Source organism: Gouania willdenowi, chromosome 8 (assembly GCF_900634775.1).
Source record: "Gouania willdenowi chromosome 8, fGouWil2.1, whole genome shotgun sequence".
NCBI classification, from domain to species: domain Eukaryota; kingdom Metazoa; phylum Chordata; class Actinopteri; order Blenniiformes; family Gobiesocidae; genus Gouania; species Gouania willdenowi.
The window spans coordinates 17,528,201-17,556,166 of NC_041051.1; the positions used below are offsets into that span (position 1 = coordinate 17,528,201).

At 41.3% G+C, this 27,966-nt stretch overlaps 1 protein-coding gene across 7 annotated transcripts in view; it reads left to right on the plus strand.

Moving 5' to 3' along the window:
* The window catches only part of dnm2a (dynamin 2a), a 32,748-nt gene that overhangs the window by 4,038 nt on the left and 744 nt on the right, over positions 1 to 27,966 (plus strand). For 2 of the 7 annotated variants that reach the window (XM_028454900.1, XM_028454907.1), the window contains exons 2-22: positions 5,371 to 5,444; positions 5,642 to 5,791; positions 6,118 to 6,321; positions 6,542 to 6,640; positions 6,725 to 6,885; positions 6,968 to 7,110; positions 7,726 to 7,861; positions 7,958 to 8,025; positions 8,621 to 8,759; positions 10,397 to 10,483; positions 14,325 to 14,395; positions 15,160 to 15,213; positions 15,420 to 15,471; positions 16,377 to 16,388; positions 18,299 to 18,409; positions 20,326 to 20,435; positions 20,544 to 20,655; positions 22,104 to 22,268; positions 23,227 to 23,450; positions 23,837 to 24,100; positions 24,392 to 27,773. In XM_028454900.1, coding sequence (XP_028310701.1) covers positions 5,371 to 5,444; positions 5,642 to 5,791; positions 6,118 to 6,321; positions 6,542 to 6,640; positions 6,725 to 6,885; positions 6,968 to 7,110; positions 7,726 to 7,861; positions 7,958 to 8,025; positions 8,621 to 8,759; positions 10,397 to 10,483; positions 14,325 to 14,395; positions 15,160 to 15,213; positions 15,420 to 15,471; positions 16,377 to 16,388; positions 18,299 to 18,409; positions 20,326 to 20,435; positions 20,544 to 20,655; positions 22,104 to 22,268; positions 23,227 to 23,450; positions 23,837 to 24,100; positions 24,392 to 24,464 — 2,509 coding nt within the window. In that variant the 3' untranslated portion in view covers positions 24,465 to 27,773. Of the gene's footprint in view, positions 1 to 5,370; positions 5,445 to 5,641; positions 5,792 to 6,117; positions 6,322 to 6,541; positions 6,641 to 6,724; positions 6,886 to 6,967; positions 7,111 to 7,725; positions 7,862 to 7,957; positions 8,026 to 8,620; positions 8,760 to 10,396; positions 10,484 to 14,324; positions 14,396 to 15,159; positions 15,214 to 15,419; positions 15,472 to 16,376; positions 16,389 to 18,298; positions 18,410 to 20,325; positions 20,436 to 20,543; positions 20,656 to 22,103; positions 22,269 to 23,226; positions 23,455 to 23,836; positions 24,101 to 24,391; positions 27,774 to 27,966 lie in introns of those variants that run through there. The other 5 variants (XM_028454902.1, XM_028454901.1, XM_028454903.1 and 2 more) reach the window with 5 other exon arrangements.

Consider the following 27,966-nt stretch of genomic DNA (forward strand, 5'->3'; position numbering starts at 1 on the left):
AGAGAGCCGCTCGAGGACCAACGTGCGCTGAAGCGACAACGTTTTAGGAGGGCCTGTGCTGGGGCTCTGAATTTCATTTACCTGTGAAGGAGCAGCACTTACCGAGCAGAGCAAGGTAAGCGCTGGTTGCTTCTCAACCTGTTGTGGTCCACACAATGCGTTTATACTTATCAGCGACTGGAAAACCCGAAGGGCTCCTATATAGAAAATATATAGCAATTATTGTTAGGTCTTCAAATATGTTTCCCCCAAGTATATACATATTTAGTTTGTCGTTTTATTGTATATAACATGCAGCGTGCTGCTTGGTGGTGCACTGGTGTGTGTTACTGTAACAAAGTGCAGGGATAGACTAGTGGTGGCCTATTTGGAGGAATTCACTGTCGTGCAGCTTTGAGGCTGCTGGAACAGTGTACAGGATAAGCAGGTTCCGAACACATGACAAGGAGACACCGCTGTGAAACCTTCCCACATTAGTCTGATGCAATTTTTCATGTTTAAAAAATCTTAATTGAGAGAATAAACAAATGTATTTATAGTAAAATATAAATCTAATATGTTTTTCAAATGCACGTCATTTTCTATTTTTTCACGTTTTTAAGGTATTTTTATTCATCTTCCCACTGTAATCTGTAACTTGATTCATTTGGATAAAGTTTAGGAAATTTGGCCAAATGTCTTTCTTTGGGGTGTAACAGATTGAAGTTGTTCAACTTTTCTAGATAGATTAATTACTCTGTCATTGTCAGACTAATTAATAATACCAAAAGGACGATCCTTTTGTCCTTTCCCCCATCAGCAGTGAGGGAGATCACACAGTAGATAAAGAAGCCAAACAAGTTTGCTGTGTAGCAAGCCAGTTTAGCAGGTTTTCACACCATTGAAAGACACACAAAGTTAAACCCAACCCAACCTTAACACGCACGTACACATGCGCACAACAGAAGAGGCAGCAGAGCCTCCCGTCAGTTGCGAAAATGACAAGCTTTTAGTAGTTTAGAAACACATCGTGGGAACATGTTGCAACTGCTCGCGGACAAGAGCACACATGCAGATCAGAAACACACTCAGTGCTTATTAATGTAGATCAGTTGGTCTTTGTGTTATTATGAGAACAACACTTGTTGAACCTCAAACTATCTGCTATTGTTGTGACTTTTTCATTTCCTTGCTGCTGACAGACTATCAATCATCCATCATTTTTATTTTCTACCTTTTTTGTCAGCAAAGGATTGAATCTTAGAAATGTCATGCAAGGCTCTTTCCTCCATGTTTGAGTATTTAGGGTCCTACAGCTGAGGTTTATTATCAAAGGAGCTCCTGACTTTGTTCATCTAAAGGCTTTTTTATGCTCAGGAGTGGCCAGAGCACAAACACTCTGATGTGCTGTAGTTTCCACTTAGACAATATGCAAAACTAAGAGTGTTGTAAGATCACTCTCTGTGGTTATGTTGACTTTAATAATGTGAGTCAGCAAGCTGCTGTTGCCTTCAGAAGTCCTGTTGCCTCCAGCTGCATTCCCACTTTAGCTCTATTCCTGCCGCAGCAGCAAATGTAATGTTTATTGTATTTTGCCATGTGATAATCAACGAGCTTTACCTATTTCCAGGGTGCCTATTGTACATCTGGCCTGGGACTACAGATGAAAATTAGCCTTTTGATCTCTAACATATTCTACAGTTGAGCTGTTATGGTAATATGCATTGTCCTTGTAAAAATAAAAAAGAAGTTGTTGATCTGTCGTTTTCCTAATAGCAGCTGGTTTTAGTTGTACGGGCAATATTGTGTATATTTTTTATTTTGGTAAGAAAGCAGTCGTGATCATGATAAGCAGCCTGGATCCTCCTCAGTTTTTTGTTTACATGTTGAGGTTTTGATAAGGAAGCGGAACATGAAGTTACCCCATCACCTGCTGAGCCTGAGATGTTGCTTTGCTGTGTACTTCCTCTGTGTCTCAGCACAAACAGAATACATCCATGTGATCACTCACACTGTTCTGTGAGAACCAAATTTAAGTGTGTTTAAGTTTTATTTTTCTCTGGTTCAAAAGTGAACCCAGGAAACTTGAAAAACTGAAATGAAATCATGGTTTACTGTCATTAACAACAAACAAACATTCAACACACGCAATTGTCTGGGAGCCAAAAATAAATAAGTTTCTCTTCCTCATTCGTCGATGTGTCCACGCAATGTTTGGTTTTCGAACACTTTTAACTTTAGCTGAAGTTATGATTTGATCAAATTCAAATTTTGCATCTAAATCCCCATTTTGCCCTGATGTCACGGTTGGGTGTAAAAGGCATATCTTGCACTGCATGCTGTCCTGGGTGGAGGCTGTTATCAGATCAGTGGGAAACTCACTAACAAGAAACATGGGGGTTTTAAATTGTTGTCATGATTTCAGAGCAGTTGAGACATGAAAGTGTGATAGTAAAACATGCTTGTATAAAAGTATATAGTCACATCAGATATGAGATGCAGACTTTTCTTTCTACAGATCATGGCACGAATGTAAAAAAATAAAAATCAAATCAAATGTTGGTTTTCTGCTGTCATGGCAGTGGACAGGCAACAGGCTCTACCATGAAGGACTTCAAACCACTGAGTGACAGATTGTTTGGAAGCTCTCATAGGTTTTGCTGCCCATGAATGCCTGTCGGTGCGTACCAACAAGCACTTTCCTGTTCCCAGGCATAATGATATGTTCTTTGCTTTTCCACATGGCCCGCTAAACCTCAAATACAGTTTGTGTCCCATTCACTCCTGTGAGAAGTGACTTTGACCTCAAAATTTCACACACAAATTCCAATGTTTGCACACAAGCAATGTTGATTCATTCAAAGTGTCAAGAAGAGGAGGATCAGCTGTAGTCTTCTTCTCCTCTGGGTTGCTTTGGTTACTTCTGAGCCTGCGAGCAGGGGGAGGGGAGTTGGCGCTTCCCCGTTCTGTCCGTGCCCGACTCTCTTGATTCTTCTTCTATTTCATGTGTTGGAGGGAGGGCAGCATACAGACTGATGCTCTTTGCTTGGCCATACATAATGCATGAAATGATACACAATCTGCTCAGCCTCTTCTATCATTTACAGGGCATCAATAATGGAGTCTTGGCTTCTTGCCTCTTTTCGATGTACCACGACTGTCCAATTTTCTCGATGAAGACTGAAGAGGACAGGAGGTTTTTTGCCGTACATCTTTGCTTGTATAAGCAACTTCTTTGTATATGCATTCTAAACATTTTCTTGCAGCTTGTGTCAGAATTCAGGGTTTGACTTGACTGGAGTGAGCTTTGTAGGATCAGTGCATTAAAGCTGTTATCACTGATAATTTTTTATATTGGATAAAATCATAGTGCTAGCCTCATACTGTAGAATAGATCAATGTATCGAATCAGTTACTCCAAAAAGAAAGGAAAAAAGTTTTTCATCTCTACCGTAAATGTTTTCCAATTGTGACATTTTTGTGACAGTCCCGTAAACAGATTCAGAGAAGTGGTTTTACTTTATCCTTAACATGTTCCTTGTTTGGGTTTTTTTCACCAGACAAGGAATACAATACAGTTATTTGCTTGATACAATTTTTGTTGTAGTTTGTTCCCGGTGTTCCCTGTGATATCAAAATGAAGTAAAAACACTTTTATTAGGCATGTCCCGCTCCTGTTACAACCTTTTCATTTCCGATATGATACCGATATTGCAGCCTTGCATATCGGCCGATACCGATATTATCCGATATCAGCATGAATCATTCATAGTTTTTTTTTTTTTTCTTTAACAAAAAAATGTAATTACTTATTTTGAAGTGTGGAATGTTAGAAAAGTCTTGATCAAGTGATGTTACTCAAACAGAGAACAATAGTCAGCAAAAGTAGGTATTATTAACCAATTGGTTACATAATTTTTAACCTTCAACATAATATCTACAGTATTCTACAAGTGAACAAAATAAGAAACTAATTTGAGGGAAATAAAATTTGAATGCGATATTCGTTTTGAGGTTAATATCTGACCGATTTCCAATATCGATATCGGATCGGGACACCCCAAACTTTTATGCACCAGTCTCCAAGACTCCACATCCCACAATGCAATGTGCAAAAACTTCAACAAACTTAGTGTTTACAGTGGAGATGAAAACAAACTTTCAAGTGGTAATTTTTGCAGCGAACGATGCAGTTTAAATGGTTTTTTAAAAGAGGTCTTTCTTCTTGTGTTTCTGTTCACTCCCTTTACTTAAGTAATTTAGTTCTTCCATTTTCACTAGCCGTCATCCAGTGCTACCAAACCATATCCAGCACTTTCTATACTGTCTGCCATGAACAATTACCTGTTGCCTCACATTCTGTGCATGACACAGCTCCAATGCTGGACATTTGCTGATGTGGGGAACTGCTCATCCAGAATGTTGCCCACTGTGTGACCATGTGACTATTGTGTAGCATAAGCAAGCAGTATGTAGTGTTGTTTCTTGTCTCTCTATTTTTGTTTTGTGGCTGACTCACAGTCTGTGGTCAACAACACAGCAGCACCCTTAGACCTGTAGGTCTGATAACTAGAGGCAAAAGGAGAATGTAGGTTATTAGTGACATGCTTTGTTTAGTCAGAATCAGCCCAGTGTTGGATGGGTGATTCGTAACAAATGTTTGTAAGGCAGCAAGAAATTCAACAGACTGGGCAAGGACGTGTCCAATATTGGGTGGAGGAACCTCAAATAACCAAGCTATAATCTGAGAAGTCCCCACAGTCCTCCAGCAATGTTTGTCATGTATTAGATCTTCCATCAGGAAGATTTTCTGTTAGTGTTTTGCTGTTTTCTTAAAGAATACCTCAATAATAGTGTGACTAAATACAAGCATGATGATAAAAGATAAAAGCCATCTTGTAAAAAAAACAACAACAAAACAACAGTTCTTGCTGTAAGGAATCATCACAGGAATTGTTTCGGCGGCTGCAGGGTCGTAGTTTTGTGTAATATAAAATAAATCCTACCTATTGGAAATCAATATTATAGTCATATCATGTCAGATTTTTGTATTCCACATCTGTGATAAAGGAAAAGCATGTCTCAGTAATAGTCTGAATTAACTCTAATAACCTGGGGGTTGACAAAATATAAGAAAAATTTTGCGCCAATGAACAGTTTTTTGGAGGGACCAGCTGCTTTCTGGCTCCGAGTGAGTAGCGGTCATGTCAAATATGCTGGGATAAATTAGAGGCGTGAAATTTCCCACTGCCGGTCAATTTACCAGAGGCCGGTCTGCAAGGAAATGGACAATAAATATAATAAATAATCGAACATAATGCCTGTTTATCTTTGTTTTCTTCATTCTTTCCCATTTCTACACTTCTATTAATGTCGTTTTTTCTCGCGCAGGGACTTTCTTCCCCGCGGATCTGGAATTGTTACCCGGAGACCCCTCATTTTGCAGCTGGTCAACAATAAAGCAGGTGAGTTTGGCAGACTTCCTTGCTGCCCTGCATGTGGCCTCTCTGTCACAGTGCCTCCAGCTAGGTACACTGACTATCTGCCATTTGCTGCTTTCATCCTCTCCCTTTGATTTAATATTCTCCTCATGCCATTTTTTTATTGCACTCTTAAGGAAAAACAATGTCTCCTATATTTTTTGCTCTGATCCTGTGTTTAGAATATGCTGAGTTTCTGCATTGCAAAGGGAAGAAGTTTGTGGATTTTGATGAAGTGCGGGCGGAAATTGAAGCAGAGACTGACAGGATAACAGGCTCCAATAAAGGCATTTCTCCCATCCCTATTAACCTCAGGGTCTACTCCCCACATGGTAAGAAAAGGGTCTTTAAATGTATATATTAATGACTGTATTGTACCCTCTGATTCATACATTAATATTAAAGAGGTACCACTTTGTGTTCAGTTTTTTTTTGTTAAACCCACAATAGCAACACTGAATGAATGGTATTTGAGTTTACATAACAGTGAGGTTGTCCTTTCACACCCAATAGAGGCAGTAAAACAAATATTTATTTTTCCCACATCCATCACACTGCCTTGATTTCCAATTCAATGCTAAATTATGTTAACATACACTGAAGCTTTACTTTTGAGCAACTTATTCTCATTGGTATGACCTCTGTGTCTGTGGCCCAGTGCTAAACCTGACCCTGATCGACCTGCCGGGAATGACGAAGGTCGCCGTAGGAGATCAGCCAGTGGACATCGAGCACCAGATCAGGGAGATGTTGATGCAGTTCATCACGAAGGATAGCTGTCTGATCCTGGCAGTCACACCTGCCAACCAGGATTTGGCCAACTCGGATGCTTTAAAGATTGCCAAGGAAGTGGACCCACAGGGTAAGGCCTCAGCTGATTAGTCACTGTGTCAACAGAAGTGAAGCAAACATTCTAACATTGCATGTCGTCTAGATCACTTTTTTCTTTTGTTTTTGAGATGGTGGGTGTGTTTTACCTTACATCTCGTGCAAGAATAAGTCAAAAACCGATTGAGTTGTTTGTAAAAGAAATTCTGGAATTCAAATTCTTGTGAATATTCTTGGTATTTTTTAATATGCAGGTTTGCGAACCATTGGTGTCATAACAAAATTGGACCTGATGGATGAAGGAACGGATGCAAAGGACATTTTAGAAAATAAGCTGCTTCCACTGCGTAGAGGTAAGGATCCTCTGCAGCAATTTGTGAAACATCAGTGTCCATTTTGATGTCTGGTTCAGACTCCATGTGTGTGTTTGTGTTTAGGTTACATTGGAGTAGTGAACCGCAGTCAAAAAGACATCGATGGGAAGAAGGACATTCGTGCTGCTCTAGCTGCAGAGAGAAAGTTCTTTCTGTCCCACCCCGGCTATAGACACATGGCTGAGCGAATGGGTACACCACATCTACAAAAAACACTTAACCAGGTCAGCAATCAACTCAACAATGTGTTCCTTCTTTGATCACTATAGTGCTTGTCTAAAATTGTTTATATTTTTCTGTTTTAAGCAATTGACCAACCACATCAGGGATACACTGCCTGGGCTACGCAGTAAGCTGCAGAGCCAGCTCCTCTCACTGGAGAAAGAGGTGGAGGAATACAAAAACTTTAGTCCAGATGATCCAACCCGAAAGACAAAGGCTTTGTTGCAGTGAGTGCAAATCCATTTGGCAACAGATATCTCTATATTTTAAATTCATAATAATACTCGATATCAAGGTCCCGCCCCAAACCTTAACAAGTCTCAAACTTTGGGTTCATGCTTTGGATTGGAATAAGTTCAAACACAAACATTAGTTAAAGTTATGATCTTTAAGGTGTTTTAAAAAATGGGATTTTAAAAGAAAGAAAAACTTCAGCTCTGTCAACGATTGTCCGATGGCTCCGATCTGGAGTTTCTGCGATCCCAAGTCAAGCCAATATGATCTTCTTGTTTTCATCTGATTATGAAAAAACATTGTTTGACTCAAAATGTTGATAGTTTATTAAGAGAGGACAGTTAAACATTTTATCTTGCTCAGTTATAAACAGTGTAAAAAGAATTGGATGTTGAGGAGCCACTAATTTCTACTTAGCTGAAATATTTACTCTTGATCTTTAAATAAATAATACCAATATATACTAGCAACAATTAGACATTTGTAAATTACAGACACTGATTGTAAAGCAATTGGGCTTTATTTGCATAAATAATCAAATATACTAATAACAGTAAGATCAGTGGAGCATGGGAGCTGTCGTTAAAGTGAATTTTGTGCTGTGTAAGGATGGTGCAGCAGTTTGGTGTGGACTTTGAGAAGTGCATTGAGGGATCTGGGGATCAGGTGGACACCAACGAGCTGTCCGGGGGTGCCAAGATCAACCGCGTCTTTCATGAGCGCTTCCCGTTCGAGCTTGTCAAGGTCAGGATGGCTGAGTTTACTATTGTAACTTGCCTTGAAACCAGCACTAAGACGGATTAAGATGTTTTTTTTGCTCTGGCCTTTTCTGTTCCCCAGATTGTGTTTGACGAGAAGGAGCTAAGGCGGGAAATTAGCCACGCCATCAAGAATGCCCATGGTGTGAGGCAAGTAGAGGGTGGCCGAATAGCAGCAGTAATAACAACAAAGCTTTTTAAAAACCATTTCACACACAACTCGGTACGCCGGTGTTCTGTCTGAATGCCAATACAGCACCAGCCTTTCTAGTTAGCTTGGGTTATGTTTTTAAAACTGTCATTCTGCCATTACTCAACTTTTAGTGTTCAGGCCGTCACGTCACCTACTGAGAGTAATTCTTATATTTGGAGTATTTATTAAGTGTTGTTTGTTGTGTAACGACTGCATCAGATGTTCTTTATCTTTTCACTGCACTAGCTCTCTTTAAGAACTCATTTCTTAGTTTTTTTTAGTTATTTTTGTTCTGTGTTGTATAAGTCATAATACAATTTTTATTTCTATCATATCTCATTTGTGATTTTGTGTGTGAACATTACCCTTCAGAGGACTTATTTTTCAGTTTTATTTATTTTCCCTTTTTTTTACGCATTATGTGAGTTATCCTCAGCTCATCCCAATTGTTACTTATGTTCACTTGTCACATTCATTTTTTTCTTTCCCCATGTGTTTGATAATTGTTCCATCTGTCTGTGGCTGTGCCTCTGTCTCTCTGTGATTCCTCAGAGCGGGGCTGTTCACTCCAGACCTGGCGTTTGAGGCCATCGTGAAAAAGCAGATCGTTAAGCTGAAAACGCCTTGTCTCAAATGTATCGATCTGGTCATTCAGGAGCTCATCAACACAGTCAGGCAGTGTACTACCAAGGTACTGCACATGTCCAGCATCTCCCAACCCAGCCGGGACACAGGTGTGGGGCGGGGGGGAGGGGGGACGCATACGCACAACACCAGGCCATCGTCTCAGCCTGTTCTGTGCAGTGTGCATGCCCTCAGCGGAGCCCCGCCCCTGGAGCTCTGTGTGCAGGCAATGCTGTCGTGTTGTGGAGTGTTGTGACGGGTGACGTGTTGTGATGATGATGGGATGGTTTTCTTTTGGGTTTTTTTAGGATTGAGAACCTCTGGTCTCTACTGGACAAGCTGCAGGTCTCACATCTCAGTGCACTTAAAAAAACAAAACAAATGCTATGTATGATCTGTTAGTCGAAAATTGGCTTGTGGATGAAGTCCTACTCTCTCATACTGGGTTTGTCCAAATTGGTTAATTAGAAGAGAAGGTCTCAGGCTTGTGGCTTGTCCTCGTCTATAGCCTGTCTTATCAATAACTAGAAATAACAACCTAAACAAGGTCTTCCTTTTATTTCCTCTCTTTCCCTTTCTGTCTTCAATTCTGGCCTATCCATTTCTCCCCTTTACCACCACCACAACAAAATGCAATCCAACACCCCTTCAACGACTTCTCAGAACGGGGCTCTTTACCCCTGACCTGGCTTTCGAGGCGATTGTCAGAAAGCAGATCCGCAAACTCAAAGAGCCCAGCCTCAAATGTGTGGACCTAGTGGTGTGTGAGCTCACTGCGCTCGTCATGAAGTGTGCCGTTAAGGTAACCAGGTGCTCCCGTTTAAATAGTGGCATGTCAAGCAAAAGGATTCCCTTTTTTCCTTTTCTGTATATCCCTCATCCAAGTCCAGTTTTTCACCCCTGAGAAATCCACCTGAATTCTTCTCGGATACTCAGATGCGTGTATTGTTTCATCTCCACTTACTTCACACTTATGGAAATCGTCTTACCATTCAGAGTGAACATCGCCGTGCAAGTTCCCATACTCTTTAAAGAAATTGTGAACAACGCACAATCCGACGCACACCTGCTGCTTGAGCCGAGCATCGGCTAAAAAACCAAACATTTAACGTCTGGGTTAAAGTGAATTGGATGGAGAAAAAAATTTAACATTGAAGTGTTTCCATAGCAACAGTGCTCCACTACCATCTTGTGGTCGGATGAAAGCACTGCAATCAAAGTAATGATTGTTGATGCACTTTTTCGTTTTTTTTTTTTTTTTTTTACCATTTTTCCCGTGCCTCACCCCATTCCTGTATTCTTTCATCCTATTTCCATAAACATTAGGTATCATTTGAAATCTACTATCAGCCTGACAGAATGGTTCATTTAATATTCTGTATTATAGCAAAATGAATACTGAAACAAACTCCAGTTTCACAACAATAACTCCCCTATTTGATCCTTGGCTGATAGTAAATATCTGGGCCAGTCATTGTGTCCACTCACCTTATTGTTGTGTGCGCTGTATTGTGACAGCATGGACTTGTGATGCTGATGTGTCACTTCACTTGACTATGTCTTTCCCTTTTCTTATTCTCACTTCTTACTCCTGTTTGTCTCTGATACTTTTTGGTAAGTTTTCTGAAGCTTATGCTCACATGAAAGTGCGCGCATGTCTCTGTCAGTCTGCTGCTGCAGTTATGGAATGTTTTTGCCTTTCAGCTCGGTTCTTACCCCAGACTCCGAGAGGAGACGGAGCGGATTGTCACTACCCACGTCAGAGAAAGAGAAGGGAAAACCAAGGACCATGTAAGTGATTTGATGTTGCTTAAATAATGCTACTTTATTGTTGATGTTTATCATCGTCAAATGTGCATTTATATAAAGATTCAATTAGTGGTACCATTTATCAACCTGATATAGGATGGTATTAATGTCTGCGATAAAATGATGGTAACGAAATCTCAACACATTTAAATATAGTTTTCGTTCACATGTATTTTTTTAGTTAGTGATAGTCTCGTTATTGTCACAAAAACTATGACGTTCATTTTTAGTCTTCAAAATTAACACTGGTCTCTTAACCCGTAATTTTGCAAAAGAAGTTTGACAAAAAAAAAACATTTTACAAAATGTGAAATGTGAACTCGGTTTAGACCATCATGAGACAGGTTAGTTTTATCCTACTGATGATGTGTTGTCTTTCCAGGAGGGAAATAAAAATGAACACCCTTCAGTCAAAATCAACATGTATTTCAACTTCTGTTTAAATAGCATGATAATGTCATGTGTCATGACTAATCTGTTTATTCTGTTTCATTTTTAAGTTGAATAAATTATTACTCTAAAATGTTAATTAACAGTATTTTGGAGCTTTGAAACTAGATGTCAAGCAACCCACCTTGCTGTAAAAATTGAGAAAAAATATTTTTAATTTTCATAAATAAACACGTTTAGACTAAGACTAATTTTTTTCAGTCTCATTAGCACCCCCCTCCCAGTATGTTAATTTGCAAACTTATATTTATATTAAAAAAAAGATATTTAAATAAGTATGGCAACTATGTAATGATCTAAATCTTTAGGTTATGTGTATAACCCCGTTTCTATGAGTAATATGAGCGAGTTGTCTCACTATGGGATGCCACCCCTGTCTGCATTCCTCAGAAGCATTTATTTCAATCTGCCAATCCTGATTGGCCGGTGAAGCGCATCCGTCCACTAGGGGGTAACTCACCTCATATAAAAGGAGGACACGGACAGACACGCACCATTCAAATTAAGCACCTCTTCTCCTTGTTCGAGCAAGAAGGGTAATCTGGTGAGACACCTCACACATTACTCATATAACCGGGGCTATATACATAACCTAAAGTTCTATTTCATATTATTTTGTGAGATGTCTCACTATGGGATATGGAAACTCCTGTAGTGCAGACATGCTTATTGAGTGGTAACAGCCTCCAGGGCAGAAGTCTGATCACAAACGGTCCAACACACCGCTGCACAGATGTCCTGAACAGACACTCCCTTGAACAAAGCCCAGAATGTGGCAAGACCCCGAGTCGAGTGTGCACGCAGACCCGTAGGCGGCTGCAGACCTTGACACGAATAAGCCAAAGCAATAGCCTCCACCACCCAGTGTGACAGGCGTTGCTTAGTAACAGGCTTCCCCTTGCGGGGATTGGCCCTGAGGCTCCCGGTCATATCCATATGCGGATCACACGAACTGGACATGACACATTCAGCCTCTGCTCACCCTGTGAGGCAGAAAAGGCCAAAAAGTCAATGGGAGAACACGAGCCCACAACCTTCGGCACAAAGACCGGGTTGTGTCTCAGGATGATCCTCGCATCACCTGGGAAAAGATGAGCACACGACGGATGAACCGAGAGTGCATGGATGTCACTTACCCTCTTGGCCGAAGCCAGCCACCGGGCACTGAAAAGGGATGTGGTTCCTCTGGAGGCATCACCCCTCAAATAGCCTTCACTTAGTCATAAAGAGACCTATTGGAAGGGGCTCGGGCATTCTGTATGGTGGAAATCACACTCTGTGATAATCCCACGGCTGACAGATTGAGCCACTCAGGGGCCAAGCCTACAGTACCAGACTGTCTGGAAGTGGGTGGAAAACTGTGCCCTTCCCCTGTGACAGCAAGTCCCTGTGCAGCGGGAGTTGCCAGGGACGTGCACACAGCAGCTGGTAAATCTCCGCCAGCCAATGCATGGCCGGCCACAGTAGAGCCACCAGGATCAGTGTGTATCCGCATTTCCTTACCCTGGACAGGGTAAAGGGAATCAGAGCCAACGGGGGGAACGCGTAAAGAAGCACTCACATGCAGCCAAACGTGCGCTAGTGCGTCTACGCCGAGGGGAGCCTCCGTCCCATGGCACGCCAGTGGCGCAGAGCCGCGCTGCACTGTGGTGTAACCAAAACCCTCCATGCGCCATGACGCAGAGGATTGACTCCATGTGAGGCCACCCACAGTTGGAAATTCCTCATGTGAAGGCGACCAAATTACGACAATGGCCGAAGCCATCAACCTGAGTAAATAAAGACACAATCTGAACTGAACAGTTTTGCCCGTCCGAAACAACGCCGAACGTCTTCACCCGCTCCGGTGAACGGCACAGCACTGTGTAGGGGACAACTTTTCTGCATTCCCCTCAAATCCCAGATTTGACAGGTAATCCAACAAAATGCACGTGTGCGCTTTGGCCTCCACCTCTGATTGTGCCAAAAGCAGCCAATCGTCCAGGTACGTAGCCAGGCGAATGCCCCGCCTCCTCAGCTGAACGATTGCAGCTTCCATGCAGCGCACAAACACCCTCGGGCTCAAAGAGCTGAACGGGAGAACGCGGTACTCATAACACACCCCCCGGAAAGCAAACCATAGGTACTGTACTTCCTGTGAGGGGGATATATTGGAACGTTAAAATATGTGTCTTTGAGGTTGACAGACGTGAACCAATCGCCTTGTCGCACCAGATAAAGTAAGGAGAAATGCGTGAGCATCCCGAAGGTGTATTTCCTGAGTCACCTGTTCAGGGCCTGGAGTAAAACCTCTCCCGAGACCGAGCAGGAGGGACCACTGAGATCGCTCCCTGTGATGTAATCTCCTCCTGTAAAACCAGGGCCTACTCTGCGTGGGCCCCAGAGTGAGTCACACCGGTGAAACGGAGAGAGACAGATGCCAACTACAGCCTGTAACCCTTCGATATCATCCGTAACACCCAGTGGGTACACTGAGAGAGGAGGCTCTGCCTACCCATAAGCGATCAAAGAGCCCAAAAGTGGCGTGACAGCGCCCCCTGTCAGAGGCCTCCCGTGCAGTCCGAGGCGGCCTAACCGTTCAACGGTAAACTCTCCACAGTCAATCACGAGGACATCCTCGTGAAGCGGGCAGGGGGTCACCAGGTCGAGCTGGGAACCCCAGCTGGAAACCTGAGCAGCCGCAGTGTCCATTAGCGGAACCTCACTTGCCTTTACGGGGGATATCGTGAGGAGGGAAGGAGTCCGGTTTGGACAGGCCAGTCTGGTGTGCCAGCCTCCTATGGAGGTTCCATGCGTTGAATGCGGTGCAGTACTGGCACAAGCCCGTAGTTAAGCTGGCAAAAGAAAACGTGATCTAGCTGAGAGGAGAAGAGGTGTTTGAATGGTGCGCGTCTGTCCATTTCCTCCTTTTATAGGAGGTGGGTCACCCCCTAGTTGACAGACGAGCTTCACCGGCCAATCAGGATTGGCAGATTGAAATAAATGCTTCTGAGAAATGCAGACAGAGGTTGCATCCCATCGTGAGACATTTCACGAATTATTATGAAATGGAACCCAAAGCACAATTCACAGTATTTACACTGCTCCCCAATAGGTATCTCTGTTAAGATCAAACCAACAGTAGGATCGGGACAATTTGACCAATTTTATTAATCCCTGAAATTTCACAAAAAATTGGCTCTGATCCAGCAAATCTGATCAGCACATTTCAAGTCGCTTCCTTTTTCCCCATGTGTTTTTCTTATAATTTATGCATTCCACTTGTGTAATTAACAAGACAAAGTCTCACAAGTGAGGCTTTTTAATTTGATCTCCTACTTAAGTGGCATTAATGAAGACTTCTGCACCATGATCATAATTTTCTGCCTCTAAGGTTCTGCTGCTGATTGACATTGAGCTGGCCTACATTAACACCAATCATGAGGATTTCATCGGCTTCGCTAAGTATGTACCCTCTCTCCTCAACCTTTCTCTTTCAATTTCATAGCCCATTGGCAGCAACCCCGGTCTCAGCTGAAGCTTGTGTTCGATTAATAACACACTGTCTTTTGTTTGCTCTTGTGATTTGGTACAATTTCCAAATGAATGACCCTTAATTTTACAGCAAACTACATGTGCAACCAAGTCACTATTTCTAAAATGGTCACAGTTTAGTTGCGACACACTGAAAGTGCTTCCTATAATTACCCACATGTTGTGAACCATGGTGCATTATTGCGATGTAGCATGCCGATTAGTGATGCCATCACATCAGAGGGTGTGTGTCCTGTGAGAAGAGGCAAATCACTCAGTGATCAAGGTCGCATTAGTTACCGTTTTTTCCCCGTCCATGCATGTAACAACCCCTCCCTCTTTAAAGTCAGTCAAGAAAACCAGCCTCTAGACATCCTCCATTTCCTTTATAGCTTCGTAAACAATTTCTTTGTTTAACTTCACGCACTTGTTGCTGCGTTTGTGCATCCAAACGAAAGCTTATGAAAAGCTGATGTTTTTGTGATAACGTCTAACAGCCGAGTGTTGTGGCTGAACAGAGGTAGAGTAGCAGTTCTACGAGCATGGAGTTGAGTGAGGTTGAGCTTTGGCCCCATAACCAAATAACAAAGAAAGTGCCTGTGTGTGAGACATTCTTCCTTGGTCTGCATGGATTAGTATGACTCCTCATGCAGCAGCACAGGATTGTTTAATGGATCTCATCACATCAATTTCAGTATTGACTTCAGAAGGCTGGATGATGGTAGCTTCCCAGGGTACAGCAACAACAGGTGGGCACACAAAAAGGATGGAGGGGGCTTTATTTTAGTGTTTGTGAGTATTTTAATTTCAAGGTTGCCTCAAAATGTTACATGGCACAAATGAACCACTGCGGTTATTTAATGGGGAAAATGAATGATTAAAGATTAGTTTGGTGGGTTATTTTTTATTTATTTATTTTTTTTTGCTAATCATCTCTCTCTTTGTCCATCGACAGTGCCCAGCAGAGGAACACAGCTGCAACCAAGAAAAGAGCCTTACCCAACCAGGTGTGTTTATCTCTCAACTCTGGCCTCTTCACCAATCACAGCTTTTATCTCACAGTGCCACTGTTGGCTGATTTATTAGCTTTGTGAAAAGAAGCCAACCACACCTGAGCAGTGATATCGACTCCAGCTATTAGCTAGCTAGCTAGGTCTGTCTAACTGGTAGTAATATTATTGCCCTGCACATTTTGGTAACCCAGCTGTTTTCGGCCCCGGTTTCTTTTCAACTAATTGGTGTTTGTGTTTGCTGCTGAACTCTTCAATTGTTTTTTTGTTTTTTTTTTAAATAAAGAAATTACATTTTTTTACTAAACATGGCTTTAGGTGTGCTAACCAGCTTTAATGATATCATACAGTGGGAGCTTTTGAGACGACGCTTCATTGCTTTGTTGAAGCTAGTGCTTCACTCCCCCCATCCTTGGATAATTGAAGTTACTGTTTGCATGTTGAGCATGTCATTCTGAGGCAAAGCAGAATAAAATCACATAGTATTTAATGATTGCTTTGCTTTCATTAACTCACAAGCAACTTTTGCATTCCAGTTCAGAATATGCATGAACCTTATGGCTTTCAAATGTGCAACATTTATGACGTATCCAAATTGTTTGAAGTAATTCTAATTGCATGTAATTCTCTTACTTTCTCTCTCTGTCTCTGTTTCTCTCTCTCAACTCCTCTTTATATCCCTCCCCCATTTCTCCTTTTTTTGCCATCCTTGGACTTCCCCTTTCCCCCTATTTATCTTCTTCTTTCTTTTTCTCAACTTTCAAAATATAACCCTCTTCTTTCCTCCAATTTTTCCTCCTTCCTTCTTCTTTTATTTCCTACACTTACTTTCTAATTCCTTTTGGCTTGAATTTTAAACTGCCCCCTTTACTTTAATTCACCTCCTCTTCCTGTTACTGCAGGGTGAGATTTTGGTAAGTACCCCACAGATTCAAATCACACCCTGCCAGGGGCAGCAGGGGTAAGCTGTGCAGAAGAACTGAGGCCATCGTGCAATAATCAGCCATTGTTGTTCAGGTGTGGAAGTCAGTGTACTGAGGACAAGGCTGCAGAGGATTCATGTTAGCCTCATGGAGCTAATACAGATAATGAGTTTTTCTACCCTTCTGCAGCTGGCCGCACTGGGGGAGGGCTACGAGGAAAAGGTACAGTCTGTCAGACTGACCAAAGTGAGATCCAATACAATTTGTAGCAAGAGCACAGTCAGTAATTTAGACTGTTCCACTAACACCAGGTGCTTTTTTATGCTTTATAAAGGTTCTTAATTGGACAATAATTGTCATTAATTTGATATTTTTGGCACTACTAACATTTACAGGGATCCGTTAATAAGGAGGCTTTAATTTTAGCACCTACAAAGCACTTAATGCACCTTAAAAAGATGAGTTTTATTCCCATTAATTGGGAGAAAAGGGGAATGAAGGAAATCTTCCACAGGTGGCTGCAGAGGCATCAGTTCTCCTGTCGTTGGGTTTGTTACCTCTGCTGCCTCACGCACGGTGACTCTAAAGTTTGCTTTGTGAGAGTCATATTAAAACATCATTGAAGACCAAAACGGAGGGAGTTGGGAGTGGTTCAGTCGGCGACATGATAAAAATTCATTTTTTAGTTTCTTGAATCTTAATGTTTCACATAATAACTACTAAAACTTTGCATTTCTATTTATTATCTTCTGGTGTTCCTGCTAAGCTCATTAGAGTTTTTTTTTTCCCTCTTATTATTTTTCTTGTGGTGAATGATTACAGCTTTGGGATTTCATGAGACATTCCTTTATATTTTCATATTTTTTTTAAAACCAAAATCATTTTTTAATTGTTTGTGGCATAACCTGTATTTGACAGAATAGATTTTGTCAGATTTCTTATTTTTGCAGAGGAAAAAGAAACAATTTAAATTCTATAACCAAGCTGACATTTACAGAGTAAGAGTTGTTTTTTTCTCTGCAGAGACAAACTTCAAGTACAGCCCCTTATTCCTCATTATGCTCCTCCATTTAAACAAATATGCACTTTCCCCATTTCTCACTCCTGTCCTCTTTTGGATGGAGAGCTATTGAAGGGAAGTTGTCTAAAGAAGTCTTTGAAATGCACATTTCCACTTAGCATGGGTTTATTCAATATAGGCCTTTCTATATTTCTCAAAACGTTTGAGAGTCTAAGGTAGAAAATGGAGAATAATTTCAAGGTTTACTTCTATCAGAGTGTGTCACTCACTCATCCCAGTCTGATGCATCTCCTCTCTCTCCACTTAAGAAATTTGTGATCAGCTTTGCTCTACTAATCATCTCTTTCAATTAACCTCTTTCTTTTTTTACATCTTTTTGGTATAATTTGGTATTTACCTCTTATTTGCCTGTGCCTAACTAAACACAGTAACACCGTCCTTTTTCATGTTGTAGTTTGCAATGCATAGCCCAGTAATTCATTGACCTACGTTACTAACATACCACCGTCGAACCAGTGTCAGTGCACATGTGTGCTAAGTGCTAACCACTACCTGGTTGGATTTGCCTATTTGATGATTTTTTCTTTTTAGGAGATTAATTAAGCGGGGCCAACATTCTTTATTATAAAGTAGCCCCGTCACACAAAACACAAAGAACTAATGTGAAAGCATTTGTGATTTCACTCCTATTCAGAGCATGTTCACTGTCAATTGGTAATTAGACGCTAAGCAAACCAATCTTACTTTTCAGGTAAGTCAGTAGGACTTTTGTTTATTTTTGCAAGACTTGATGGGGTCAAAACTCATCCAGTCCATGAGTGTAACTTATAAAGCTGTTTTCTTCTGTCATCCCAACACCCTTTTATCTATCTATCGATAGGTGATCAGAAAAGGATGGCTCACCCTGAACATTAGCATCATGAAAGGAGGCTCTAAGGAGTACTGGTTTGTCCTGACCGCAGAGTCCCTGTCCTGGTACAAAGATGACGAGGTGAGAAGAGTTTGTGTCAAAGTTTTACTGAAAGGGACCAGAAGGGGACATACAGTAACTGCTTCCACAGCACATGTACAGTGATGTGTTTTTATGCTGAGGGATCCACAGTGACAGGAGGCCTGTGTGTGAGACCCTGCCCAGCCTAACCAATGTGCAGACTACTGTTCAGCTGTAGCCTGATGAACAGGTAGTCTGAACACTGGGCAGGCGTGGAGGGTAAAAGGTAGGACTCCATTGGGAGGAAGAACCCAGAGGTCATTGTGTCTGCAGGTCGCTGCCCCAGGACTGTAGGACAGAGGACACAAAAACAAACATTACCACATTCACATTCAACCATGGAAACAAAAGGTTTTAATCCACGTGACTTCAATCCAGTCATTTCAAACTCGTTTTCTGTAAATAGATTCTTGCTTTGAAAAGATGTTGGTATTTATTGTCATAAACAAATAAACAGACAACATTCAGTGCTCTGGAATTAATTGAACAGTAACAGTAAAATCAGTAAAAATTGTAAAAGGTTACCTGAAACAGAAGGACAAACCCAAACTGTCACCATGCATCAAACCTTTAACGCTGATCTTTGGTTCTCTTCACGTCGTCCATCAGTAACTTCACAAATACTCTCCGCTGTGAGCTCCGATTAAAAAGTAAAACTCCCAACCAGCAGCTTCTTTGGCTCAAACAGCGTCTGAAATGCTGCAGGTTTCACGCGACTCGCTTCAAAAGCTCCCAAAGTGAGAACGAGTACGGGAGGATGGCGGAGACAAAGTGACGTGGCAGGCGGGCCAAAATGTTCCAGCCAGGGATCTGACTTTGGAATTTGCAGGAAATCATACTGTGTTGCGGGGTCTCGAGGGGGAGGGGATGATTTTGTGTTAACATTTAACAGACACATTGCAGAGATACCGCCGCGCCAACGTCTGCTGACACCTGCCGTTCATATCATGTGTTTCAGACTTGTGTTTCCTGTGTTTGTCAATGCTTTTACAGGCACGGGTTCACACACACAAGAGTGAAACTGTGTGTGCGTTGTAACTTGAGGCCTGTGTGCAAACATAAATGTTTCCAGATGTGTGTGTGCTTAGCAGTCATTCCTGCTGGCAGCCCAAGGAAACGCATCTCATCATGTCTAGTCATTGTTGGAAAGGAGTTTTTTTTTTTTTGTCGTTTGTTACTGTGTAGTGAAACAATTCAGCTGTATTTCAATTTTTTAAATAGATATAATTCTTCTGCTTCTAATGACAGCAACACCACACAACATCTTTCAGTTTTCACAAAGAATTAGAATTACTAGTAGTAATAAAATACTACCGGTAGTAGTAATAGTATTGGGGACCGTGGCTCAGGTGGTAGTGGGTCGTCTTCTGATCGAGAGGTTGGGGGTTCGATCCCAATACCTGACTATGTGTCGAAGTGTCCTTGGGCAAGACACTGAACCCTAAGTTGCTCCCAGTGGTCGACTAGCGCCTTGCATGGCAGTCCTGTCCCACTGGTGTGTGAATGGGTGAATGAGCTGACATGTAAAGCGCTTTGAAACTGCTTCAGTGTGGTGATAAAGCGCTATATAAAATCAAGTCCATTTACCATTTATTGTTTCATTGACGGTAAAGAGCATTCATTATCTCGTATTTCTTTCTTTGGATGCTGCATTGTCTGCTTAATAAAATTAAAAAAAAAACAATTTTCTCAGTAAGGTGGAGCTTAGATGTTTATGGCTCTTTTCAAAAAGCACCTGGTGTGTTTTCATGTCATTATCACTTTATTATCGTTGTACAGCAGAAAGCGTCTTGTTGCCGCTCCACATGTAGTTTGATCTGTAATTCTTTGCAGCCATTTGTTTTATGGTTATGGATCACTGTTGTTTTATTGCTTATGTGCTGCATGACTGAGATTTTTTCATCGTCCTCTTTCAGGAAAAGGAAAAGAAGTATATGCTGCCCTTGGATAATCTGAAGATTCGAGATGTTGAGAAAGGCTTCATGTCCACAAAGCATGTCTTTGCAATTTTCAACACAGAGCAGAGGTCAGGGCTGCATTATGGAACATTTCATGTGTGACCTTTTAGTAGCTGTAGTGTACGACGGTGATTGTTTGAGGGCGTGTTTGTTTTCTTTGTTTTTTTTCTTTTCAGGAACGTGTACAAGGACCTTCGCCAGATAGACCTGGCCTGTGATTCTCAGGAGGATGTGGACAGCTGGAAAGCATCCTTCCTCAGGGCAGGAGTTTATCCAGAGAAAGACCAGGTGAACCAGGGGTTTTTTTTCTCTTACATTTAAGGCAACAAAAGGTTGATGTAGTGGATGATTAGTAGGGATGCACAGAAACGAAAATGAGAAAACCAAGGCCGAAACGCAGAAATAAATTATTATGCAAATAATTAATCCCATTGCTTTTATGGCTCTGAATGTGTACTAACCTCACTAAAACAAAAACATTGCATTTGTATAAATGAATGTCAATGATTCAAAGAATAATTTAATTAAAAATATGAAAATATTTATTTATCCCCGACATGACACAATATAAAAATAAAAATGTTTAACTTGACCCCATTCCGTGAGTCCGCAGACAAAAAAAAGGTGGAATAGTCCTCCTCATCCTCCAAATGCCTGCCCGGTTGGGCCCCTCTTTCTCTCGGGACGCCAGGGCTATATATAGTATTTTATTTATTATTTAATTTCATCACATTTGTGTGTAGACCTTCCAAGGTTAATTTATTTATCTTTATCTGCTTTTTTTTCTTTCTTTTTGTTGTAAATGTTTTCTTTTATTTAATTAATAAATGTTTTCACTTATTCCAGTTTAGTTATTTATTTATCTTTAGTGTTTCTTCTCCTCCCACCCATTTCAGTTATTGTCCACACACACACACACACACACACACACACACACTGTCATTGCCCGTTCTCGTTAGATCTCGGAAGCTAAGCAGATCTGGGCCTGGTTAGTAGTTGGATGGGAGACCAGTGAGAATTCCAGGTGCCACAGTGGGGGACAGTCACTCCAGTGGTATCTGTCATTGTGTCCTTAGGCAAGGCACTTCAGCCACATTGCCTAGTATGAATGTAGTGTGGTGGTCGGAGGGGCCGATGGCGCACTATGGCCGCCTCGCTTCGGTCAGTCTATCCCAGGGCAGCTGTGGCTACATTAGTAGCTTACCACCCCTAAGTGTGGAGTAAAAGAATGCCATATTTCTGGGAAGTGCTTTGAGTGTCTATGATAAAGTGCTATAAAATCCAATGCATTATTATTAATATTAATGCATTACACACACACGCACACACAGGAATTGTAAATATTGTTTTCACGTGTCTTTTTGGCATTTTACACTGTTGTCTCTGTCATTGTCTTTTATGTTATGTTGCAAAGTAAAATAAAAAAAATGTATTTAATAAAACAACTTGGCCCGTTTACTCTACCATGCGGTTAGCTTGCATCATCAAAACATCCTGTTTTATTCAGCATTTTTCAAGGAGAAAAGTGTTTTGGCCAAAAGATTTGGGGTGGCCAGGATTTCGCTGCAACACAAATGATTAGTCTAATATGGTGTAAAATATGAGTTTGCTTTAAACATTAATTGACTGCATTTACTGGTTTTTTAATCATCTACCAGTACTTAGTGTTTCAACTCTGAGCTTTAACGCAGCAGTAATAGAGAATGTCTGTGTGTATGTTTTTCTGTCTTTCTTAGACGGAGGTTGAAGACACTGGCCCCACAGACACCTTCTCCATCGATCCCCAGCTGGAGCGGCAGGTGGAAACCATCCGCAACTTGGTGGATTCGTACATCGGCATCATCAACAAATCCATCAAAGACCTCGTGCCCAAGACAATAATGCATCTCATGATCAACAGTGTGAGTTTAGCATTACTGCACAGTGGACAGTGGCATGAAGAAATGACTCAGATGTAGTTCAGGGTATGACATTAGCAAGTCAGAGTAAAAGCCATTGGAGGCTCTATTTGGCCCTTGAGCCTTAAGTTGGACACATAAAACAACAAGCTTGTTTTATCAAGCTTTGTGGTTTGTATCTGAGACCGAATGTAAAGTACTTTTTTTTTGTTGTTGTTGCAAGCTATGAAGGAAGTTGAGGTTTAAATGTGACAGGTTAGCAGTCTTGAAACCAGTGGTACATTTTCCTGTTGGTTTGACTGTAGCTTTGCTCGCTTTGTTGAAAACTTGATGTCAATAATTATCGCACTTTATTTTGCCTGCTAAGACTTCTCCAGTGTCCAATGATATTTAAATAAACTCTGGAACTTTATACTTTGGTGCAAACACACAGGCAGCATTGCTGACCATTAGGCCATGGTTACTGAATATACTGTTGATTGTTTAAAGCTGATATCCAGAGTTTCTGAGAAACATCTCGATGTCCCGCCCTAAACAGCCTCACTTCCTCCCACTGCCTCTCCCAGTCTACCAGGTTGCATCGGGTCACATTGATATAGGTCTATGGGTCAGGTATGAGCCAAAATCATATTTAACTGTTTGCTGTTGTTACGTGTGGCCTTGTTTCAGTGCACAGTTCCGCATTCACTTTGATTGACGGTCTCAAAAACAGGAAGTCAAAGCCGATTGGCTGAGCACACTCAGCGATCATTTCCATTTGAATAGGAGTTTATAGGATGAAGGAGGGACTTATACACATTAATGTATATGAATGACCACCGGCAGTAGACCATAGTGAAAGACTAGTTATGTTTTTGTTTGCATTTCAAAAGAATCATACATAAACATAGATTTCTCAGAAACTCCAGATATCAGCTTTATTTAAGTGGCTACTGTCTTAGTATGTAAATTCCTCTTTCAGGCGAAGGGTTTTATCCACTCGGAGCTGCTGGCCTACCTTTATTCATCTGGGGACCAGAACAGCCTGATGGAGGAGTCTGCTGACCAGGCCCAGCGCAGGGAGGAAATGCTGCGCATGTATCACGCACTCAAAGAGGCATTACACCTGATTGGTGACATCAGCACCAGCACCATCTCCACCCCAGTACCCCCACCAGTCAATGACAGCTGGATTCCAGAAACCAGGTAAGGGTGAGGCTGGGATTTCACCAATATAAATGAAGAAATGCACGTATTAGTCCAATTAAATTGGTAAAGATATTATTTATAATAGTTGCACTAAGAGCTGTAACCCTTGTTGGTTTGGTTATCATAGGAAAAACCACCAGTGCTTTTCATTGAATTTACACATTCATGTGGTGTCACCACACAGAATTATTGATTTGGTATTGCATTTATCAAACATCTCTAGAAGTGCATCTGTAAACAATTCAACACAAGATCCTGGGGTTCTGTATACACAGCTGATAATATTTCATTGATTAGTTCTATTGTAATCATTTCCCTGAGATTGTTGATTGCCTTGATGATTTCCAAGTACGATGTTTAATTTTGTAATATTTTTTTTCCAGCCCAGTGACACAGCACCGAGGGCCACACGCTGCAGCCCCGCCCCCCAGCCGTCCCCCTGCTGTCAGGGGCCCCACACCAGGGCCACCCATGAATTCTACCTCTGCCTTTGGAACTCCACTCAACCCTTCACCTGCCTTTGGGGCCCCTCCCATCCCCTCCCGACCGGGCCCCGCCGTTAACGCTTTCAACAGTTATCAGGACCCCTTCAGTGCGCCCCCACAGATCCCCTCCCGTCCAGCTCGCATCCCACCCGGTGTGCCCAGGTACAGCTGCCTTTCCTCCTGTATTGATCATTATTTTCTGTGCGCATTTGGTTTTGTTTGGTTTTTTTGTTGCACTGCATTTGCAGCATTTCATCATCACCACATCAACAGCATGTTTCTTTCAGTATTCATAGGAGTCCCCCTACCTCTGTTTGATCATCTGTTAATCATTCCGTCATTTATTTTCTCCTGAGCATGCTTCACTATCCTCTGTTGGGCTGTTTGGGTTTCTCCACTGTCTTTGTGAGCACGTCTCACTCCTTGTCCTTTTATCTTCTCTCCTTCTTGCAGCCGAAGACCCCCTGGTGCTCCCTCTCACCGGCCCACCATTATCCGCCCTGCTGAGCCCTCCCTGCTAGATTAGACATGTGGTCAGGCCCACCTAATCATGTCTCTCTGTATGTGTGTGTGTATTTGCACACTATTGGTCAGAGGGGGGGGGCTCGGGGGAAGGGACTGACTGTGAGAGCTGCATAACTTTCATCATCCAGCCTTATCGATACGTCTCCTCAAGCAAAGTTACTAAGCTGCTAATGAGTCTGTCACTAGTTAATATTTTTCACTATTTTAGGCATCAAAATAAATCCAGGTGATCAAAAAATGCATTAAGATGTTTGATCAGAGGACAATCGTGCATCTAATTTTTATTCCATATGTTTTCTTTAATGCCAACTGATACAGGCTGACTTGTCCACCCCTTTCTATAGAACTGGCCTAAACAGTAATACACACACATGACCATTTGTTTTTGTGTTGCTGGGTTTTCAATATCGAACAGCTTTCATACTGAAAAACAAAAACCCGTCATCACTGTTGGTATTTTGGGTGATTTTTCTTTCTTTTGTGTCATTTTATTCCTGTGTCCTTTTTATTATTGGGTATGAATGGAGCTTTAAAATGAAATGCTAAACTTAAGAGGGAGGAACTAAACACAGAAGTCGCAGGGAGGGGTCATATGAAATGGAGAGCGGAGCTTCATAATGAACCAGTAATAATAATCAGTCTGGCCTGTACAATCCAAGCACTTCTAACCATCTAGCCTTATGACAGAGCCACACCTAGTTAGGAAATTTTAGTCTTTTTTTTTTTTTTACCAAAACACTATGCACAAAGAAGGTGGGAAACTTCACATTGTGTGCTTGATGGGAAGATTTCTCCTATTGTAATTTGTTAGTCATCCTAATAAATGGGACAGGACGTTAACTCCGTTTTTTTTTTTGGGTTGAAATATGAAGCGCGTGAGCGACAGATTATTTGTGTTTCAGAGAATAGAATCATCACGTCGGGTGGGACGTTACATCTGTGTTTAGTTCTGCTAAATGTTTATTTTGCTGTGCATAATAATAATAATAATATTGTGTATATAGGTGCATACTGTATGGATGACCAGTGTCATTTCAAAGCAGTGACAAACTATACTATGATTGATCACAATCAAAGCTCACATTTTTGATTGACATCAAAGGAAAAAAGTCTGTGGTCATTTTCTGGAGCATTATTTATGCACTGCTTTGTGTTTGTTGTTTTGTTGGAGGTTGTTTCTGTGTCTGCTTTGTACACTGAGCTCATCCACAGCCCGTTTTTGTGGGGGATTCAGCAACAGGGAACCTTATGGGAGTGTGCTTGGGCTTGTACGGCTGTGACTTTGCTTACAAATACTGGATGATTTCCCTGTAAAGGTCTTTGACCATTTTAAATATTGTTTAAGGAGCCAGGATTTGCATTTGGTTTGTCAAGTGAGCGGGTGGTGGGAGTTTAGCATTAAAACACATAATGTCTGTCTCAAGCGGAGAATAAATTTGAATTGGACAAAGGAAATGGAAAGTTTTTTACTGGATTCATAAATTGTAGGTTGTACTTTATTTCTCATTTCTCTGGTCGGGCTTTTGGTGACAGTGCTGGAAAGTATATATAGTTCTTAGCTAAAAGATGAAGATAGTTCCCTTCATTGCAGTTTGACACGGATGGTAATTTATTTATTGGCAAATAGCTTTCTGCTGCCTGTCACTTTAGCTTGGACTGTAAATGCCTTTTGGCAACGCCCCCTTTCGTCCTTAATTTTTTGCCTCAGCAACCCACGGAGATTTTCTTCCTTTTCTGTTTTCCAAACGTGTCAAGAAGTGCCTCTGTAGCAAATTATTGATCTGGACAAATGGCATGATCTCATCTAGAATAAAGAGGTGTGTACAATAAAGGGAGTGGCTCTGGTGGTTGGTGTTTCTTTGTGTCTGTAGTGATCGTTTTCCTCACTTTCTCCGATTATTATTATTGTAGTAGAGCATTCTCTGTTTTTTCTTTTTTTTACCCATTCTTCTCATTTAAAACACATACTGATAGAAACATGAATGTGTTCCTATGGAAACCCTCTCAGGTGGACAATAGTTGTTTGCTAATTTCCATTCAACATTTTTATCTTGTAGTTCAAAGAAATTACTTTAAGGGTCAATGATAAAAAAAAAAAAATTCCCTCCAACTACATTTCTTTCAGTTAAAAAAAGTTTACCTTTTACTTTTGAATGGAGAAAAACAAACCTTATACGTAATACCTTAGTACTGTATGCACCCACTGAATTAAAAAATGTGTATATATATATATATATAGTATTTATTATTGTTATTTAAAGAGTAACTAAGTATTTGGCTTATTTTGTTGTATATTTTCTATTGGCTGAGATCAAGATCATGTGACGTTTTGGGACCAACATGTCACAAACAATAACTGTTAGCTCCGCCCCTTTTATCTCAACTACCACCTGTGGGCTCTACAATCTGCGGTGAGTAGGATGGATTGAGAGAAGAGTGAATAGAGAGGTATATTGAGTAATGAGTAGCATGGCATAGATTGTTCAGTGGAGATTTTTTAGTACATACTGGATGTGTCTTAAAGCTGCAGTTTGTAAAATCCTCTCTCCGCTTTGTTTTGAAGCCAAAACTGAACGTTCTATTTTGTGAATGCTCTTGGCGACTTTTTTCTCCATAAAGACTAGTGACAAATATAGAGACGTTATCTTGTGTTATTGGAGATTTGTCTGGTGTTTTAGAGACCAACATGAATACACGTATTCACGTCCCCGCCACAAGCACATACACAGTTGGCTGTGATCTCAGCTGCCTGTCGCTCAGGGCACGGACAACCATCACTCCACATCCAGACTGTAAAATGAATTCACCTTGAATAAGCTCCTCTTAGATTTACAAGCAATTTATCCCATTCGTTCTCACTTCCCTCTGACACCCATGTTGGGGGCAGACCCTGCACAGTCACGGGGATCCGGGAGGACACAAAGCAGTCCGTTCTTCCCCGAGTATGTTTGTGACTTTAAACTCTTGCTTCTCCACATCAGTCTGCCTTTTTACGCTTGATTTGCCGTGTAAGTGTTGTGCCTAACGCTGTTATGGGGACTCCTGCTGGAATGCCCGCTAATGCACATTTCCTCCCAATGGTCTGTGAACGCACCTGGCTTCAGTCGAGCAGCCAATAGTAATGCCCAAAACAGCTCATGGAGCACACGTGTGAGTTACGCTCCTGGATTTCTAAACTTAATTTAGTGAAGCAGGAGAAGAGATTCACTGTTCACTCAGAACACTTTGGATTTCAATATGCACAAAGATTATTATGGGTTTTTGACCAAATGAGGCAAAAAAAAAAGCACTTACAAACTGCAGCTTTAAATGCTCCAGAAGCCCCGCCCACAATCAAGGCATTTTTTTTAAATTTCCCTCCTAGTGGCAGGTCAGAAGAAAGCAGGGGTTTAAAGTGTCAAATAGTGTGACAGTCTGGCCACAATTGTTTTGAAAATATCTTTAAAAATATTCTAAATCGATTATATTTTATTAAATATCATCGTTGACCCTTAAACACATTT